At 40.0% G+C, this 20,989-nt stretch overlaps 1 protein-coding gene across 5 annotated transcripts in view; it reads right to left on the bottom strand.

Moving 5' to 3' along the window:
• Nucleotides 1-20,989, bottom strand: part of RSU1 (Ras suppressor protein 1) — a 104,038-nt gene that overhangs the window by 63,032 nt on the left and 20,017 nt on the right. For all 5 annotated transcript variants that reach the window (XM_080339143.1, XM_080339144.1, XM_080339145.1 and 2 more), the window contains 4 exons: nucleotides 20,134-20,254; nucleotides 16,411-16,529; nucleotides 14,788-14,870; nucleotides 14,403-14,517 (listed from right to left, as the gene is read on the bottom strand). In XM_080339143.1, the coding sequence (XP_080195269.1) occupies nucleotides 14,403-14,517; nucleotides 14,788-14,870; nucleotides 16,411-16,529; nucleotides 20,134-20,254 (438 nt within the window). The remainder of the gene's footprint in view (nucleotides 1-14,402; nucleotides 14,518-14,787; nucleotides 14,871-16,410; nucleotides 16,530-20,133; nucleotides 20,255-20,989) is intronic.

Genomic DNA, 20,989 nt, shown 5'->3' on the forward strand with positions numbered 1-20,989 from the left:
AATTCAGCCAGCATGGGCAGGACAACTGCAGTAGAACTTGGGGCTTCCTGATTCCCAACTCCGAACCTCCCAGCTCTGCTATGGCATTAAATTCTCACATAACCACTAAACATATCTTCCGGAGACAATTCAGCAAAGGATCCCTCTTCACCATGGCTTGCAGGAGTAAGAGGAGAATCATGCTGTGGTAGGAGTTTGCTCTGCTGAAACTTAGCATTGCACAGCATTTCTCCATCACTGCTCCAAGCATCATGTCCACAAGCGATGGTCAACAAGCATTCTGGCCTTCCCAGTGACCAACTTGTTGTCTGTACCCAGATCCTACTGCTGATCTGTAGTTATAGTTCTCGATACTGAGAAAACAAAAAAAGGTCATTCTTGCAACATGCCAGTTTTACCTATTCTGTTGACATGAAACTTAAAGTGACTTATTAGGGGTTTGCTCGGGATTTTTTTGTTCATTTGTTCATTTTGTAAGTGTTTACCACCCAAAACCCAAACAGTACATGCTTTATTGAAATTCCTCATGACTATGGATACAACAGGCTGAATTCCAGGAAGACCTAGCCATTGAAATATTTTCTTCTCTTATTTAAATTAAAAAATCTGTGCTACCATTTAAAATTTATTTTTCTGAATCTTACGATGAAGAGGTGCCTACCTTCCTCCCAGAAACCTAAAGTAAATAATAATAATAATAATAATAATAATAATAATAATAATAATAATAATAATAAATCTTTGACCACGGGAAACAAACAAACAAAAAAATTAGAAGGTTTTGAAGATGGACCAAGCCAAGCTGCCAGAGAAATCTTAAGTCAACCTGACATGCTAGCTTTTCAAAATTAAGGCATTTTTGTAAGTAGCATGAACCCACATGCTATGCGAGCTGCTGCAAGCACTGTGCTTGCTGGCCAGCACAGCGCATGTTCTGCATCAGAGCCAATCCTTGACTTGTTTCTCTCCATAAAAAGGGTTAACACAATTAGAGTAAAGACAGACCATTATACCCTGTGAAAAGATGTCATGCATCTCATATTGGCCTATCAGCAAGTTACCATTACCTCAGCAAGCTCATCTGTCAGCTGTCTGCAGCCGGTTCTTTGACATAATAGCAGGCAGGGCGCATTTCACCCCCCTGTCAGTCAGCGGCAATTGCCCTTGCTGCCTCACGCTTCAGTGCGCCTCGTTAGGAGCCTTGCACCCATTTCCTTTATTAAGGGACTCGGCAGCCCTGTTCTAACAAGGATCAGGAAGCAGGATTAAGTGCTGTGACAAAGAGGACCTAATAAGCTAGAAACTGGTGTGTCTAAATCTACGCTGGCTCAAGGCGGAGGCTCATGCTGCTCCGCTATTCAGCTTTCAGGCAAAGGCCACCGGGGAACGAGCCAGCACTGTGATTAGCTGTAACCCTCTGACCGGTGCTGCTATGAAGATCACGTATCACTCGGGGGCTTGCTTTGCAATTGCAAATTGGATTTTCCATTTTATTACCTGCAAAAAAACACATACATTGCTCTCCAAAACTACCAATGCTGTAAGTACTCACTTGTAATTACAGCTCTGCAAGTACTGCATCAAGGTAAAATGATCGATCTGTGTACAGCTAATAAAAATAGTTATTGGGGATGCAAGCTTGGCCCATCATGGGTCAAATTCAATGTTGCTTACAGAAATAAGTCACACATTTTCAAAATCTCAATAGCCAGGGTCTCAGCTGAATCCTTTTCTCCGGGGCTGCATCAGGAATTTACCACCCAGGAGATGTTGCTGTCTGTTTCCATCCCCACAGTGCAGTCTGTCCACTTCCTTTCCAAACACCACATGGTCCATTTAAATGTAATTAATTGCAATAAATACTATGCTACTAAAGCCAAGGAATCTTAAAGCAAAAAGAGGACTGCTCAAGCAAAATGAGCTGTAGGTCCCCATGCCAAAGTAATCACTTCATTTTCCTCTGACTTCTGTTTTTCCCCAAAACTCACTGGGGGCAGGTGCAGATATGTTTTACCTTCAGAGGCAAGGGACAGGCAGAGGCCCTAAGGGTAAAATTAATCTCATTGCAGGGGAAACTGGGGCACCTGAAAGTCCAGCATCTGCACTGAGATCCAGCCCCTCTCTGCCCAGGGCTTGGCTGGCCCAGCAGCCCATCCCACCAGCCCCTACAGCTGGAGCTGGAGGTGAGCTGCCACCAGCAAGTGTTGTAGTGTGAAAAGGAACAACTCCTCTATCCTTGTGGCAAGCACCAGGCAGAGAGCGGATGCTCCTCCGCAGAGGAGTAAAGGAGTGCTGCTGCACATAGAGGGGGAAGGATGGGGCACCCCACACCTTAAACTCCTCCCTGTTCGAAACTCACATATCCATCCGGAAATGAAGGACAGAAATGGGCAGAAAATTAAGCAGGATAAAAAGTCACATAGAGTCTTGCCCCACTAGGGAGGAAATGGAGTCTGACACTCCTGCCACATAGCAAACCACTTGAGAACTAAGCAGCCGTATAATCAAAACAGAGACAGGATGGAAACGTGTCACTGCTGTGTCACTACACATTGCTTGGGGCCATACCTTGGTGTCCTTTCTGTGCTTACAGCTAAACCACATGTGAATCAAGGGCTTACTTAATTCTGCTCTGGCCACAGGATGTCCAGGAGTCCCAAGCATGAGGCCAAAGTCTCAGCCACATCCGAGGAACAGGGTGTGCGGAGGCAACCAAATACAGGAGCCCTGCATGAACCCTTCTGCCCCAGCGCACCAAGAGGAGGCCAGCAGTGTGGAAGAGATCATGAAACCCCCCTGAAGCGACAGCTCTAGAACCAGACTCACTGCAGGACTGCTGTGTGACTGGACACCTCACAGATGTGTCCCTGTACCCCTACGAACAGTCTCCTTGCCTAGAAGGCATTTTATGGCAGCACTGTGCACAGAAATGCTGTAATTCCATCGCTGCAGCACCAGAGCCATAGGCCAAGGAAAGAGCCATGGCAGATGAGCCTTCATGCGTATTGTCTAATAGCAGTATCAGCAGAACACTGTCCCCAGGCCTTTAGGAAATTTATATACTCTTCTGCTACACAGATCACATTAAATCCCTTGGATATTTCTAGTAAGCAAAATACAAAATTGCCTCTAGTAAAAATCTAGTACAGTAGATTGAATCACAAAATACATTAGGATTGGAGATTGCATTGGTCATTCCTGGTTTGTTCTTTCCATGCACATTAACCTATTAAAAATATTTATCATCTTTACAATTTGGCCTAGTAAACTAGTAAACTAAAATTGTATTTCTTCATGATGAACTTAAGGTTCTTGCTACTTTGCCATACTGAAAGAGGCCAGCTCCACTGAAATGCATTACAGTCACAGGACTCTGGTAAGAGAGGAAAAGGTTGTCCTTAAGATTAGTCAGCACAGCCCTTTTTCTAGATCACAGAAATGTTTTTCAAATTATTTTTGAGCACTTCTAAAATTATTCTTATAAATAAATAATCAAAACTATATATCCCAGAACTGTAGCCTAACATGCTTAAGGAACCTTCTGATTTCCAAGCCTGAAGGATACTTTTTTAAGCTTTCTACCTTGAACAGACATAGATTTCCAAGTAGGAAGAAGGCAAAGTGGACACGTGCTGCGACCAGTGAGCAGACACTAAAAAGAGAACAGAGTCTGGAAAAGTGAAGAGCAAAGATAAATGTTTAACAGCTCACTGCTGTGGATGACCTGCACAGAATGACCAAAAAGCCTTCTAAAAGGAGCCAGCTGTGTGGTCCTAAAAATACCTGATCTTGGCAACTTTTTTTTCTGTCTCAGCACTCATTGTATCTAAAAATGATCCTGAACCATTAAGTTTGATTGGATCAGTGTGACTGTGTTTAACCCACCTTAAAACAAAATTGTTCCTGTGCCAAACCAGTAAACTGCACAGATCTCAAAACTGCCTGCTGCCCTCATGTCTTGTTAGCCGCCACGTGGAAGCTACAGTAAATAGATCGACACCAAAACAAACACTGGAAAATTTGAGGACAAAATCAAAGCATGCATATTTTCAATATTCCTGTATTGTAGCTTATGCCATCCATTGACTAAAAATACTATTTATCACTGCTTAAATTCAAAGCTCCCACAGCCATGGGTGGACAGAAGGGATATCTCCTGTGACGCTGGGCACACCTCATCCTGACTGATGTTAAAGGAAAAAGGCAGCTACAGTTTTCCTGCACCTCTCTCAGTAAATCTTTCCTGCATTTGATCTAAAACATGTTAGTTAATGATTCTTGTAATTTGCCTTCAGTGCTGTTGAAGTAAAAAGAGGTTTGTGTGAACATTCATATTTTACTCAACAGCCTGCAAAGGTCAGAAAAGAGCTCATAAAAGTAAATAAAATGCTGCCTCCCGCAGTCTTGTTTGCAGAAAATAAGCATCAGAGCCAATGATAATGCTGCCTATCACTTTCACCAAGGGTGACTCCAGACTTCCCAGGCTCTCCCTGTCCATTAGATGTAGCCTGCAAGCACCTCTTATCTGCAACTGTAAGCTCCTCATCGTCTTGTGATGTATGATATTCAGAGTGTATAATATTTACTCAATGTATGAATGTATAGTAAGGTATGACTAGGGTACATGGGCATTACTTCAATAGAAACATAAGAAAACAGAACAAACACAAACCTGACTTGTCCTTTCCACTTGAATACCCCTTGGAAACACCTTAAATACTTTCAAAAATTAAAAGGTGAAATAAGGTAATTAAACAACTTTGACATTTGAGAAGCGAACATTGGCATTCAGCACAAGAAACATGATCCTAGCTCTAAAATGCCAGATCAACACCTCTTTGTAATGGTTTAAATTCATCCCTAGTGGAGCTTCATTAAAATCAATGGAAATAATTTTTAGCCTGTATACTGTGGAATTTCACATCTGTGGCCCATTGATGCCCTGAGTCACCTTCCAGCGAACACTCTACTGCACTGACCTCAAGGAGAGGCCTCAGGCTGTAACACATCCCTTTTAGCAATTTCTCTGAAGACTGCAACTTAAATGTTCTTTTCCTTTACAACACAAAGCTCTTATTCTATCACCGTCATACATAAGGACAGGAGGAATTAAATTACTTTTATTTCTTTATTTAGACATAAAGACTCTTGAATCCTATTTTATTAAAGGCTAAGTAAGGGATCAATCCACCACACTAAATTTAAACTTAAGTTATATGTAAAAATATGTCTGTCCTGGCTTGTTTTAGATTTGCTTTACACTACAGGGCTTACAATTTTTATTACTTTTGTGGCATGTGCTTTGTCTCCATAGAGAAAGAGATTGGTTTAAGTGTGAGGGTGGAAGAAATATCATGACTATTATGTCATAAAAATGATATCAAAGCAATTTATTGTGAATGATGTCTTAAAATCTATGTAAAAAGAATGAAAATATATACTGATTTCTATGTCACAAAATGTTATCAAAAGCAAATGACTTTTACACTAGTCTTAAGCACGTGTAAGATGTGGATTGGTAACTCAGATCATTCCTATAAACAAGTAAGATCATCTCTGCTTTGAAGACCTCTATCACTTTCGAAGGATTATTAACAGAAGAGAGCAGATTTAAACAGCAGTTATAATGGAGCAGTAAGACAACAGAAAGCAAAGACTTCTTGTATGTAAGTGTGACTCGTTCTTTTTGGAACCAGCAGAAATGTTCACAGAAATATTCAGTATGATAAACAAATCTACAGCTCCATAGCATATGTCAAAAATACACATTTGCTTATTGATGAGTTTCTATGCACTAAAAGAAAACAACTAGTAAATCCAAACCTAGACCGAAGCGCCTCCAAAAGATCTGCCCCATCACCTTGCATCCTTGTACTGAAGAAGGTCTGACAGTATCATCTGGAGCCACCAGCACTTCAGAGAACCCCCAAACCGCATTTGTGGTGGTTTTATGTAACAGGGGAAAAGGTTCAAGTCTCAGATAAGAAGAAACCAGATTCAGTACACACAAATAAACCAAACAAAGGCACCACAGCATCCATCAAACAAAAGCAGGCTGCAAGTCTTCCTCTGACTGCTTTTCTGACCACACAGATGGGAACATCTGCAGCCTCACCTGTGAGCGTCAGACGGGAAGTCTCAGGGTAGGAGAAGGCTGAAGGAGCAATTCGAAAAGCAGGCACCGAAGCCTAAGCCCATCCTTAGTTTTACGATTATTTTCAGGGACAGAAAACAGGAGTTCAGATACTGTAACATCACACATTATTCCAACAACTTTTTAGATGTAAACAACAATTTCCAAGAATAAATTCAGAGATTAGACCCCAACTTGAAAGTTCACTTGGATACATGATCTCTGTGTCAGTTCAGTAACTGAAAAGTTTAACAAAGGCATTTCAAACTGAAAAAAACCTGAAAACATCAAGAAATGGAGACTGTGCCAGTGGTGTCTTGTTCAAATGGCTCACTCTAGATTCATTCTTTATTTCAGTGCTGAACTGAGCTGCCTTAGTTCTCAAACACTGCTGCTTCTGCCCAGCCACAACGGAGAAGGAGAACCTGTGCTTACTTTTCATGGAGCCTGGGAGGATTGGCAGCTCAGTCTCCTCTCACTCTTTCCTTTGATAGGTTAAATAAAGACTGATTATTCTGTGTGAGCCCAGAATATCTACTACATTTGCCTCCACTCTTAGCAAAATGCCCACAGCTGAAACATAAAGTAAGACCAGACCAACTAAATCTTGAATTCTCTACCCTTGATGTAAAGGTGAATGGATACAGGGCAAATGGGTATTGTTGCAGCTACCACTATTACAATCAATCCTATGAGAAGATGATTTTACTCTCCAGCACTGTCCCAGCTCAGCCTTTCACAGAAGAGAGTTTAAAATAAAGTGAATTTAGTCCTGAGATATGTATACAAAATTCCAGCATCATATCAAAGGCCAGCCAGAATCATTATATGGAAGTGAAAGGTATGGGGAGTCCAGCACAACGAGACTTTCACTCCAGAATGTGTCAGGACTGCAGATGAAACCTGGGACAGACAACAAAATGCATGAAATGGTGAACTTCTCCCTTAAGCTGCATTTCAGGTACTAAGTACAGGCAGAATATAGACCTAACCTGGCTGGGCAAACTCACATTTCCATATTCAGGTAACAGGAGGAGTGGTTAACTCTTCAAGAACAAGAGGAGAGCCCTGGCAATTTCTACCATCACTCCACACAACAAACCTTCTCAGGACAAGTAGTAGAAACAGTAAATAATATTAAAATTCATAGATGAAAGCCATAAAACAGGAACTTATTCAAGGCAGCACAGCAGGCACTCCTACCTAACAACAGTACTAATGGCTTGTATTTCCAATTTCCACATGAGAAATCACACCCCTTCAACAGCCAAACTCCACCACACTCAGCATCCAGGTACCAAGGCAACGAACCCGGCTGATGCAGCCATGTGGGTAGCTAAGGCGAACAGGAGAAGAAACAGCATTTTGTCAAAAATCCAAGAAATTCCTTCAAAATGTTTCCTATAGTCTTTCTGAAGTTATTTCAAATTACTTACGACTCTAATTCATTTCTCTTATGTTCCTAATTTAAGACAGAGACAATTCCCTATAAGTCCAACAAGTATTGCTAAGTTTCACCAATTTCTGCCTTTGAAAGGTGCCATGCTGTGCTGGAAACACCATTTCCTTCACTGCCCTGTGTAACACACGTCTGGTGCTGAGCAGAATCTTGGAGGCAAAGCAACAATCACAGAATCACAGAATGTCAAGGACTGGAAGGGACCTCAAAGGATCATCTAGTCCAATCCCCCTGCTGGAGCAGGAACACCTAGGTGAGGTTACACAGGAATGTGTCCAGGGGGGGTTGAATGTCTCCAGAGATGGAGACTCCACAACCTCCCTGGGCAGCCTGTTCCAGTGCTCTGTCACCCTCACTGAGAAGAAGTTTCTCCTTATATTTAAGTGGAACCTCTTGTGTTCCAGTTTGTACCCATTGCCCCTTGTCCTATCATTAGTTGTCATCGAGAAGAGCCTGGCTCCATCGTCGTGACATTCACCCTTTACATATTTATAAACATTAATGAGGTCACCCTTCAGTCTCCTCCAAGCTAAAGAGACCCAGCTCCCTCAGCCTTTCCTCATAAGGGAGGTGCTCCACTCCCTTAATCATCTTTGTTGTCCTGCGCTGGACCCTCTCCAGCAGTTCCCTGTCCTTCTTGAACTGAGAGGCCCAGAACTGGACACAATATTCCAGATGTGGTCTCACCAGGGCAGAGTAGAGGGAAAGGAGGACCTCTCTGGACCTACTAACCACCCCTCTTCTAATACACCCCAGGATGCCATTGGCCTTCCTGGCCACAAGGGCACAGTGCTGGCTCATGGTCATCCTGCTGTCCACCAGGACTCCCAGGTTCCTTTCCTCTACACTGCTCTATAACAGGTTGTTCCCCAACTAATACTGGAACCTGGGGTTGTTCCTGCCCAGATGCAGGACTCTACACTTTCCCTTGTTAAATTTCATTAGGTTATTCTCCGCCCAACTCTCCAGCCTATCCAGGTCCCGCTGGATGGCAGCACAGCCTTCTGGCGTGTCAGCCACTCCTCCCAGTTTTGAGAGACAGTCACTGCTAAGTCTGCCCAGTGAAGAAACCCAAGAGACACACTATGCGACAAAGGGTTTTGGAACAAAAGGAATTAACATGATGTCAAAGTAGTTTAACTACAAAGATGTTTTAATGGCACAGGCAGTATTACAAGCTTAGAGGATCAGCATCCCAATTCATTTTGAAACATATTGCACATATTTTCCAACCTCAGAAAGTCCCCTGGGATTCCCAATTACACGGGAATTCAGAGCATTCTCTCTCTGAAGGGTCCCTATCAGACCAAAATCTAGTTAATTTAAAAATATGAGCACAAAAAGGATTCACTGTATTGTGTTTGCCCTGCACCTTTGAAACTTCCATTCAAACACAGGTTGCCAAGCACTTAGAAGAGCAAAATCGCTTTTAAGTACTATGAAACATGTAAAATGAACCAAATTTAACAACAACATTTACTCAGATTGGCTCTAATTATGGTACTCTTACCTACCACAGCTCTGAAAGAACAGATGAAATATTTGCTGACAGAAACATCATTATTATGCTGATGGTACTTACAATCAGAGTACAGTCAACATCAGGAAAGCCTACACACACACTGTAGTCATCTGAGAAGCAACAGTAGGACTTGCATATTTTTAAAACTAATGTCAGAACAAATCTGAATCTTGGAAAGTTTGGCAAGAATTACAGCAGTGTAAGGAAATAAATGCCTGTGGTGTAAATCTAGATGATGGGCTATAGACAACATCTTTCTGTGCATAATGAAACTACAGAGCTGTCACCTCTTCCCATACACCTAAATTCCAATCAAGTTCTCTGTGAATCAGCCTGGTTTCTAACTACAGAAAAAATTGTGTGGTTTGTGTTGGTTTTGTTTGTTTTTAACTTAAAATAAGCCTAAAATGAGAAAGACAATAGGAATATTCACAAATTTCAGATAAGCTTTTCTTACACAATCTGTTCATGACCTATCTTGGTATGCACATTTTTCTGTTATTCCTCAACTAGTAACAGCCAGTAGTCCTAGAAAACAAATTATTTCGTTTTTCTACTGGGAAGTTTAGTAAAGCTCCTTACTTTCTAATACCACTTTTGCCTTAGTTCCAAAAGTAGAAACAGGTAATTTTTTTAAAAATAGCAAGGTATCAATTAGTTGTTCCAGTGCTCAGAGCTGGTGTCTGAAGAGCCCCACAATGTTCAGGCTTCCAACAAGCACCACAGACCTGTATTTAGAGCTGTGAGTAGTGTTGCATTGTGTAGAGTGCTGTGACAGTTTATACTGAAATAAGAAAATTTTGGCATTTATATCAAGCATGTTTAGAAAATAAATACCTTTTGAGAAATAAGTGATTCCTGGTTTTGCACACACACATTATAATAACCTAAATAAACTGCTGTTTTGGTAAACATTAACTTGAACAAATAATGGCAGAAACTACTTTGCATAATATACTATCAATTAACAAATTCCAGTGTCATCTCAAAAGCCAAAATTTTAAAATGTCATAGAATCATAGAATAGTTTGGGCTGGAAGGGACCTTCAAAGGTCGTCTAGTCCAACCCCGATGCAACGAGCAGGGACATCTTCAACCAGATCAGGTTGCTCAGGTCTTCCTGTGATGGAAATATTGAGACTTCTGGCAGGATTCCTTGAACTTTCTATTTAAAGCCAATCCTTTATCCACAGAAGATAACTTAGCTGTTCAAAACTAAAGAATGATTAAAGCATTACTTAGCCATTCTGACATAGAGGTTTAATTTACAAAATGTTTCACCATCCTTAAGAAGAACATGGCTACTTACCCCATCAAGTTGGTTTTGTTTGTTTGTTTGTTTTAAAATGTGACTTTTTCACTTTTCAAGTATGTACCTAACTTGACAGTTTTGACAGTGTCTCCCTTTACCTGAGGAAATTATTTGATGAACTATAGCAGTATTGAATAGTATAACGAAAAGCCACTGATTGCCAACATTCGTTTTTGGCAAAAGAGGATGGTAATTAAAAATGTATCCTTAGAAACTGCTGTTCTTCCCACACGCATAAATATGAGCGAACTCCGTGTACGTGTGTGCACACAGGTGTGCTGCCGGCAGAGTAACGAACAGAGTCAACATTAAAATCTGGGGTTTAAAAACCATGCCATTTGTGTTCACATCAAAATCACAAACCTACAAATAAGCTAGTTACAGTCTCTGGGTGTCTGTTTACATTTAGCTACAATTTTGTGAATATTCTGTACCATATACTACTCTTATGCTCCTGACTCCACTAAGTCTTTTACGTGGCACATATGGGTCCACACAGATAACCATACAATGAACTTAAAACACCATCATTGATCTTATTAATTCCATGTGCCACTTTACGTGGTTCTTGTTCCTACTCGGCTTTTTTTTTTCCAAACACCATCCCAATTGTTAAATGGTCAGAATACACAAAGTGACAGATTTAGTGCTTCCTTGGCAATTTATATAACTGACTGCAACTCTGCTGTTGCAGTGAATCATGATTTATTTGTCTCGCAATGCAGCACATAACCTTTTAAATGCTAGAGAAAAAAATGCCAGCGCTTCTTTAAAGTTTATATATGACTGCCCACCACCATTCCTCATGAACGGGGTTTCGAGAGACAAACGATAAAAACAAGCTGCAAATTCCACCCACCTACTCCCAGCCATTTCCTGCGTTCATCACTCACATGTACTGTATTTACAGACAAGCACTCTCACCCAGAGCGCCCGTGCCCTCTTCTAGTCCCCTCCTTTCCTCCTGGGCAGGAATAGATATATTTTTTTAATTAGCAACAGGTATTCTCTGCTAAACACAGAGAAGGATGATACTGAACTTCCCCAGCCCTCGTGCTGACACGTGCCATGCTTAATCACACTGGGTGAAATTAAGAGCAGACTGTAGGATTTTATTTATTGGTATCTCCATTCCAAAATCGTGATCCCAGGGGCTGGCTGTGGCCTTTTTTTCATGCCCTACTCCCCGTGCCTTCTTCTGCACTCATTTCCACTACCTTTAAAAACCAGTTTAATATACCACCCCTCCTCACCTCACAGTCAAATATACTGTTGTATTCTGGTGTTTTTATTGTGGCCATCTCCCTGATAAATGAATATCTAATGACTCTGCTGTCCACCACTGTCCAAACTAAGCCAATTAAAAGCCTTCAGCACCTTTAATTATGAAAGTGATAATGAGAGAGGAAAGACTGTTTACTTTAAATGGAACAGCAGTACCTCCAATTAATGCAAACAGGACCTGCTCATTGAAAAGCTATTTATCGAACATGCTCAGCACAAACTATTTGGATAGTTTTCCTTACATTATAAATCAGTTTTAAAAATTTAGGAGGCAGAACTCAGGCAGCAGATAAAATTGCTTTTCTCTCAGATGGTGACTATGGAACTAGGAGTCCATTCATTTGGTTGTAACACTCACATACCACCTTTACCTGGCCGACTGTAAAGCTGCCTGCAAAGGTGTGCTTCTCTAACTTGTCCTGGTTTGCAGAAAGGAAAACAAGGCTGCAGAGGTGAAGTGACTTTTCTTAACCGTTCAGTAGATTCATGCTTGTCTGTGGCTTGTCCCTACCCAGTCTCAAACACACCCTCCAAAGTCCAGCTTGGTGCTCCATCTACTAACATCCATTCCTTAAATGTTGACCTAGATGTTTAAGAATCAAGCAAGAACATTCCTTTGCACAGTAAACATGCTTGCAACTTGCACAACTTACAAATCAAGACTTCAGCGTAACGTCCTCTGGAAATGTATGCCAAAATCTAAGCCATTTTAAATATCTGAAATAGTTCTAGTGCTACATGTGGCATAGACTGCAATAGAAATTACACCAACCAATCATGAATGAGGCCCTTGGGTAAGACCATAAAATGAAACATTGGTAAATTAATACATGAAGAGGAAAGAATAATTTATAGAATAGCAGTTGAATAACAAAGAATGCAGATGACAAGCACTCAAGCTGTGTCAATCCACCTCACCTCGATCACGTGAGGCAAAATTACAAGTCTTTCTCCTGCCAGATTGCGATACTGTTCTATAATGCAAACAAATGTTAACTAAGACGAGAAATGCTTCCCTTGGCCATCTCGAGTTTTGCAGGTCAGCGCAAAACAAACATCACCAATTTTGTTTCAAACATTTTCATTTGTTTTGGACAATGATGGTAAAACCACTTAAAGTGAATTGCTGTTATACTTGTAAGGCAACAGCATGTTTAGACATTTAATAAGCCACAGAAGGTGGTTAGACTCAGTGCAGCATTTAATTTCCACTTTCTGGATAAAAACAAGGCTATAATTTAGGAAGCTACAGAAAAGTACATTTACAGATAGTAGAGGCTTCTGAAATGTTATTGCTGCTGAAAGAGACTTTATAAATAAATATAACTTTCACAAAAAGCTAAATAAAGGATACTTGTGTCAAGGAATAAACACCTGAAATTAAGGAAATGAGAGCAACTTTCATCTACCACTAGTGAGGAAAAACAGGCGAGAAAAAACAAAACAACACAACCACACAACCAAATCAAACAAACACAAACAAAAGCCCCAAAACACTCAGCATCATATAGTCAGCTAGATTGATAAAGGCAAAAAACCCATGATGTTACCAATGATGGGTAAACAAAGAAGGGACAAAACAAACATCCTCCCGCACTTCACAGAAAAGAATAGTAGACGCTTTCCTTTGCTGTATAACACAAAAAGCATACATTGCAGACGGTCAGATTTACGCTCACAGCTGTCACACTCTCTAATGGGTCAAAGCAAGTTTTTATGACAACAAATAATTTTGCTTTATCATGCTGACTTCAATCACTAACCTTCTGAGTTTTGGGAACTATTATTTGGAAGGTACTAATAGAAACAAAGAAGTTTCCCTATGTAACAGTTCACAATAACAAGACACAAGGTGTAAACCCTGTTTAACAGGTGTTTGTACAGCAGGTAACTGATGCAGCTACATTATTCCCAACAATATATTTATGCAGTTTGTCATGAAAGATCAGAAAACAAATTCTGGCTTGAGGCAAACAGGGACAACTTCTATTGAAGTTGATGTCCCTCCCATAAAATGGAATACTGCAATGCAAAATCAGCAAAATCAATACTTAAGTTTCAAATAAAAACTCTATAGGTTGAAGTAAGTCACTTGTAATCATATTTAAATGTCCAATATCACAAATTCAAAGTCTGTTAATGAGCTTCACTGCTTTAAGTGAAAGAGCTGTCAACCCACTAAAGGAATTTAGGCTACTGCAATACAAAAATGAAAAATTCCTCTAATTTAGCTATATATTTTTCTCTAATTGAACAAACTTCCATTTTTACTGGAACAGTCACAAAAAGCCACTTATACTGCTACCAGCTTTGCTTAATATAGTTTTGGGATATCCAAATAATGTTCTCACAACCCAGCCAGAGACAAAAATATCTTTGCAGACCAAATATTTATGATACGATGTATAAAGCTAGATGCTATATACAAATTGGCAATCAGGTGTACTAATACACAGGATAATGTAACATGTAAAAAGCTAATAAAACCAAACACATATCATCATCTGGCCCCTCTTTCATATCCAGCAGGAGTGAAAAATGAGTGTTTCTCAAGGGAAACTAAATATTAGCAGCAATGACAACTTAAGCATAATAATTTCCTAGAGTTTAACAACTGCTTTTGTTTCAGAGGAAACACAGTGCATCATTATCATTATTATTCAAATAAATAAGTGATCATCCATAACCTTACCTAGTTCTGGGGGCAGCACAGTAAGACGATTTCCCTGGATATGAAGTTCCTTGAGCTGAGTAAGCTCACCAATTTCTTTAGGCAGTGATATCAGGTCATTGTCTCTAAGACTCAGCTAAGAGTGAATATAAAGTAGTCAGAACAATTTTCCGTTACTATAAAGCAGCTTAAAACACAACTCTACTTCCTCTGCCCCCACCTTTCTCCTAAAGACTCGATTCTTCCAATTTATTTACAAGTGTCTGCTGGTAAACAAGAAGCAGTTCCAGGTGTAGTGGTCTATTCCTGCAAACATACCCTATGACTCCTCAAATTGACTAGATTCTATTCCTACAAGCGTTGCAAAAGTGAATTGATTTTCCAAGAATTTAGATAAATTACTTACTATCTGCAACTTTGTGAGCTTCCCAATATCTGGCGGCAGGATTTCAAAATCGTTGTCACTTAGATAGAGTGCACGCAGGGTGGCTGCAAATTAAATAGCAATATATAAACAGGGTGGCATATAACCCAACCATTTGAGGTCTAATCAATAAAAGGGAGTCAGGTTTGATTAATAACCCTGACTTGGTGAAAAGCCTTTGACATATCCAGGGCTCACAATAACAACGAGCAGGTCAAACTTAGATTTACTGGCGTATTGTATTGTTGGTGAGTTCAGGAAAACATCTATATTCAAAAGGACTGGCACAATTAACAATTTCTACAATAGTAGACTCTAGCAGGTTCTGGCACATAGTCTCAACGCTCAGCTGTCAGAATACGGTCACTACTCCTTATTACCCTGAGTCTTATTTATTACATAAATTTGCATCCTAAACAAACATTAAAAAAAAAAAATAAAAAATCTGAGTTTTCTGGACAGATACACATCTATGCTAAGCTCTAGAGAAAGCACAGCCTAACACTGGGAACGAGATCTTAAAAGAGAGTAATCCAGAAGACATAAATTGTAAAATCTGTAATTTCCACATTTAGTCTCTAAAAAATTCACAAAAAAATGAGAGATGATGCAGCACAAGCATGTAGCTGGCTGTTATTGAATGAGCATGCATGACAGTTTAAGAAGAAAAGAAAGAAAAAAGGAAATATTAAAACAGAGACTCACAAAGCCTGTTGGGTGTAGCGGGAAGGTGGTCAGGTCAGCAAAACTTCTCCTTCCTACCAAAGAGGAGATCCTATTTCTTTTACACAGTTTTCTCCTCATCCTCTTTTTGTTACTTGTGACCATTTTGAATAATGCTGACTTAAAAATTTCCCTCTGTCAGGTTACAATCACAGAACCTCTCCCACACTGCAGCTGTCCTTCCTCTCCCCCGGCCTGCCACTTGGGCTGCCAAATGCACTGATCCTGCAGCCACTTCAGCATAATTCACTGAAAAGACCAGTAAGGTAGCAGAGTCACTGAAATCCAGAAACTGCAAAAATTCAAGTTGCTTAGGCAACCATAATGCAGCCCTTTTGCACATATGCAGTACAATGCCTTTATTTTAACCCTGAGTATGTATTTTTAACATGTGCAAAGGTCAGCTTCGCTCTACCCTTCCTGTGCCAAGCTTTGTAACCTTCGCATACGTTTTAACACACCAGACACTTCAACATCAACACATTGTTAAAACCATTCCAGTAATGAAGCATAAGGAACACAATTATTTCCAGAGTCAACACACAACAGTTGCCTTACAAAAGAATTTACTTTCCCTTGAGGATTGCAAGCTTCCATGAGGTTTTAAGTTTAGCTGAGTGTGGGATTCAAGGAAATATTACTCAGAAGAAAACTAATATACCATTACTAACCAAGTCTCCTCATGTTCAATGGCGTCAGATGACTGTATATCAGTGATAAATACTGCTGAGCTATGTAGAAATATTCAAGAGACATTCAAAGGAAAACATAAATATCAGAAAAAATTCGGTCTGAGTTTGGTCTCCATCAAATAAATTTCAACTGCAGAAAGCAAAGCACCATATCATGAAGATTTGTAGAGTTTTTAGAAAAGTTTCTTACTCAGATAGAAGAAGTTTCCTGGTAGAGAATTTTCATTTAAGTTGTTGTAAGTCAAGTCAAGAACCTCCAGTGCTGGTAAAGAGCCAAATCCTCTTGGCAAGGTGTTTAACCTGTTCATGCTGTAGGTGAAGAGGAAAAAACAGAACATGACATCAGTGTTCACTTTGTCTGGTAGGAATAATACAGGCAACAAGAGTTTATTTTCTAAAAAATGTGATCTACACCAAAAATGCCTTTTGTTTTGAAAAGGTCTCGATACTACAAGATACTGAGTAAGCCTTTTGCGACAGAGACCTTCCTCACCTCTTACTCCCATAAATGCTTATGTACTCACAAGGGATCCCATCTGTTATGTCAGTCAACAGCCACACCTGAAATATGAAGCAAAAGGGAGAGCCACACCACAGTGCTACACTCAGCCTAAAGCTATGGTCAGCCTAAACCGTGCCACTGAGCAAGCTGATCCTTGGTAGGTGACCTACCTGTCAGCTAAACTACAAACTACCCTTTTGCAAAGCATCTTTACCACCTGCCGCTCCCCCATACCACATAGTTCTTCACCATGGTACCAAAAACGACAAGGAGCACCTTGACTGCACAGTATTTGTGTTCACTGATAACTGCTGCCCAAACCCCTTCTCAAGAACAGCAAATCTGTGTCACTAGATAACTGTTGATGCAAACTAAGCATGAGGTAAATAAGGTGTCAGCCCTCTGATTGATGAGGCTTAGTCTAAATATAGTTCTTTCAGCCAGCCTCAGAGGGTTTAGAACACCCATTCCTACTGGCAAAAGCCAGAAGATGGCGAAAGCTAACACGAGAAAAAGGGTGCTCTGATAAACTGGAGTAGACAAGCTACAGAAACTTTTTTCTGGCCTCAAAGGTCTTGAACAAGGTGATCCAGATAAACGCTAGAGCTGCTGCAATGACAAAGAAAGGCAAGGAGCTGGAGATGATATTCATAGCACCTCACTGTTGGTGTACAAACTAGAGCTCTGCCTGCTTTATCACAGGAATGGAAAAGAACTACCAGCCCATAATTTCTCCTGTCCCTAGTGTATGTACACCAAACATATAGGTTGTCTGTATAGATATCACTTCATTTGTCACTTGGGTTTGAAAGTAGAATAGAGAAAACAGGCATCTTCAGGAAGATGTACAGATAGCTAATATGAAGAACTGGATTTTATTCTTTTGATGGGAAACAATCATGACCTTTCACGTTATCTCTAAATATATTCTTAATTTGACTCTCCTTCTGACACAAAAGTGATAAATAGATATAGCCATGATTGAAGTCAAGAGAAGATAGAATGTGAATGTATGGAGTGTGATGTAATGCTAAAAACTATGAAAACTCAAAGTATAGTATTATCAAAGTTTGGTACTCAAAAATAATGACTTTTCACTCTAGTCTCTAGGGTCTTCCCTTCCCACCTCACACAATGCTTGTCAAACACTGTGCAAGACACCTTCAGGGCACTCACTGAGCCTACCTTCTAAAAGCCCTTGGCACATGGAATTAAACACAAGAGCAGCCGCACCTCTGGACTAAGCATGATGACTGGACCTACATTTCTTTTACAGACTCTCAAGATACTAATAATCCTCTTTCTCTTCCACTTTTGCATAAACCAGCCCCACCAGAACATGAAGTGTTAGAGGTCAGCTCTCTGTAGCTAAATTCTGAATTAAATCTTGTTCCTCCTCATCCCCAGTGAAAAGCCCTACACCTATAGTACTACTGCTGCAGCAGTAGCTATTAAAATACAGAAAGACATTCTCCACTATTGCTACTGCAGACTTGTCACTGCTTTTAGAACTGTTCTTTGTATCAAAGAGGTCTAAAGAAAGCAGCTCCTTTTTCACCGGTAAGAAGAGTAAATGCCCCCATGGCCTTCCCTTTTGTAAGCAAGGAACAGGGAGAGAAAACGTTCTCCCTGCCGACAACAGACAGAACGTATCTATTCTTTGGCATGGAAAGAAATCCAGGTGAAAGTCCCTGACCAGCGCAAGTTCAAACACTGAGCTTGTGCCACAGAAACTTTGCCACACCTGCCTTCCAATTTTTTTTTTTTTTAAAGCTTTCAGTGCTCCCACCCCGCTTCTTCATCCTTCTGCACCGAAATACTCCCCCAAATCGTCTGTGCTCTTATTCAAGCTCTCCCTGTCTCCCAGAAGGTTGTTTTAATGCCCAGTGTGTACACATGGCCCGCAGATGAGGGGAGGGTTTCTGGCCACTACCCCAAAGCCCCAAACTACCAGAGCAGAGCAGTTTCCCCTTCCCTGATCCAGAACTCCTTTTTGCAGAACTAAACCTGTATCTGGAAGGATATGGGTAAGGAGGGGATTAAGAAGTAAGGGCATATAATCTGAAAGATCTTGGACCACATAACACATGAAGGTGGCAACTGTGGTTCCAGACCTGTCTGTTGGTGTTAACCCCAAGGGACCCTTCATACTACATTAATAAAAAAAATGTAGTGAAGACCAATACTTGATCTACACAAACACTTGTCACTGCTTCAATCCATGGAAAGATCCCAACTTCTTACTTCCTTTATCCAGAGCAGCATTGCCACGTGCCATTTCAAAACATGGATTTTAACTCCCAAGGCATATAGAATGCTGCTTTTCAGAGCAAATACTAACCCTCAGGTTCAAACAGATATTAGGGTGTGCTAAAGATCTGAAGTGACTAAGACTAGAGAGACAGATCATCATGAAAACATTTATTGGCATTCCAACAGTTCAGGATGCAATTCAATTATCAGCACTTTACAAATGCCTCTAAAGCAGGATACACAGAGCCTAGCCAAAATAATTTGATATTTAAAATAATAATTAAAAAAGATCTCTGATTAAAGTGTTCAGAAGTTTGAATTTATAAAATGTAAGTATGCTTTCCATGATAAGCCTATAAAGCTAAAGCTTGCCCCTACTAGTGCTTTCTTAAGTAGTTACACTTTAACATGCCCGGTTCGTTTTGAGAAGGTTCTGTGGCTCACATTTATTTTCTTAATAATTCACAAAAGCCTTTTGCAACTGCAGTGATTATAAAGTATCAGCACCTCTACTGGAATATATCTGAACACTTAATAGGAATGCCTCTGGCTCAAATTCAGTCAATAATAGCTCTTTAAATTAAATGCACACTACATTTTAAGATTTGCTGCTTCTTCTACAGGTTTAATAGAAACTAAAATTTCTTTCATCCCAAATTTAGGACTTTGTAATTAAGGCCCTACATTAACATGGAAAGATTAGCATTTGGTTTCAGGGCAGGGGAGTGGTTTCTTGTTTGGTGGTGGGATTTTTTGTGGTTTTCTTTGTTTGTGGGTTTTTAATTTATTTTTAATTATATTTTAAAAACAGAACAGAAAATAAGAGCCTGGCTCTTACACAGCAACCACAGCATTAAGAGACGTTTGCCAGGGAAGTAAAATTCAATAATTGTTAACTTTAACTTCAGTATTAGATGAACGTGAGTTGCTGTTGCCCTTAAATGGTTATCAGTATACCAGAGTAAGTGCTTGATCACTTTCGAGTATCTGACTATACAGGACACTATCTAAACACTCTGAAGCCATAATTGCCAAATTATCCTCACCAACACTTTCTTTTAGAAATTTTAATAGCAAAAAATAAGTTGCTTCAGGTTCAGTTGTGACAATGTTTGACAGTACCTCTAGTACAGTGAATTTTTGCATTAAGATACGCACCCAAGATTCAGGTGTTTGAGCTTCTGAAGGCTGCTAATCTGTGTAGGCAGCTCCTCAATCTGGTTGTTGAAAAAGTTGAGCACTTCAATGTTTCTCAGGTCTGCGATGTTTGCTGGCACAGCTGTGGGAAAGTTTTCACAGTGAGAATTAGAACAAGCTACTGAGACTCCAGATGCTCCGCGCTAGCACCTGCCTTTTGCTCTGTTTGTACAGCAGCTGACAGCAGGAACAGCATCTAATAGCAACTGCAATAGAAGAGAAGTTTATATCAAAAAAGCCTCTTATCTGGAATCTGTTCTCATGGCTGAGAGCAGGCACATTGTGCTCTACAAAAAATTAATACCAGTATTGTAAGGTGTTTTGAATAGCAAATACCATTGCAGGAGAGAGACAAGGACAACAAGTACTCTTAGAATAACAAAGAGAAGCAGATCATCCTTCTAGTTCATGTAGCACACATAGGTCTCAAAAGAGCAGAGCCTAAGGGACTCAGATCATTTCATTATTTGAGTTGAAGAAACAAACGATACCAAGTAGGTACACCAAGACAACAGTTTTATTAAATGACTTTAACAGTAAACTTGAGATAAAAATTCATTTTTAGCAATGGCTCATTCTACACACTGCTTAAATAATTTAGTTCTTGTCCATTTCAGATACAAGAAAAGAAATTTACAAAAAATTAAGTTCAGCTCTAAAAGATGAACTGTTTAGACAAGACCATTTTCAGTTACCTCCCGTGAGTGAATCACTAACTGATCAATACTCATACAATGGATTACCAACAAATCGATATCTGGTTATTACCTAGAAACATTAAAAATAGGGCAGAAGCACAATATGAGTACCCCTGTGT

The sequence above is a fragment of the Nesoenas mayeri genome (genome assembly GCF_963082525.1).
Source record: "Nesoenas mayeri genome assembly, chromosome: 2".
NCBI lineage: Eukaryota > Metazoa > Chordata > Aves > Columbiformes > Columbidae > Nesoenas > Nesoenas mayeri.